We start from the raw sequence: 415 nt of genomic DNA, 5'->3' as shown, positions 1-415 counted from the left end.
GCGGGCAGGTCAGGGGGCGTCTCACAGGTGCCCGCGTGGCCGTGGCAGCCCCAGGGCTCCGCTGGACCAGCAGCTGCCTCACCCCCAGGCGAAGGCAGACTCTTTAACCCACAGTCGACCATCTCAGAAACAGGCACTGCCTACGGGGGCTCTTTGGGCAGAAGGACCCGAGGCCTCGGCAGCCGCCCCAGCAGGCCTGGCTGGGGAGCTGAGTCTCCTGTGCGCTGACCGTGTGCACCGCGTGGCTGAAGATGAGCTTCTCGGCGGAGACGCTCTGGATGCGGTCCAGCAGCCGCTGCTTGTCCAGGAAGAAGCGCTGCAGCCGCTGGCTCAGGCCTTGGCAGGACAGCACACTGTCCTTGTACAGCTCGTTCAGCTTCCGCACCACTGTGGGGGGCGGGGGCGTCACACGCTG

General features: G+C 67.5%; 1 protein-coding gene across 1 annotated transcript in view; it reads right to left on the bottom strand.

Annotated features, from left to right (window-relative positions):
• The window catches only part of ULK1 (unc-51 like autophagy activating kinase 1), a 26,899-nt gene that overhangs the window by 2,124 nt on the left and 24,360 nt on the right, over positions 1-415 (bottom strand). Inside the window, 1 exon segment of the mRNA XM_014545349.1 lies at positions 230-412. Coding sequence (XP_014400835.1) covers positions 230-412 — 183 coding nt within the window.

This window comes from Myotis brandtii, unplaced genomic scaffold (genome assembly GCF_000412655.1).
Source record: "Myotis brandtii unplaced genomic scaffold, ASM41265v1 scaffold403, whole genome shotgun sequence".
Lineage (NCBI taxonomy): Eukaryota > Metazoa > Chordata > Mammalia > Chiroptera > Vespertilionidae > Myotis > Myotis brandtii.
The sequence above is the reverse complement of the archived record's forward strand: the minus strand, read 5'-3'. Positions and strand labels throughout refer to the sequence as shown.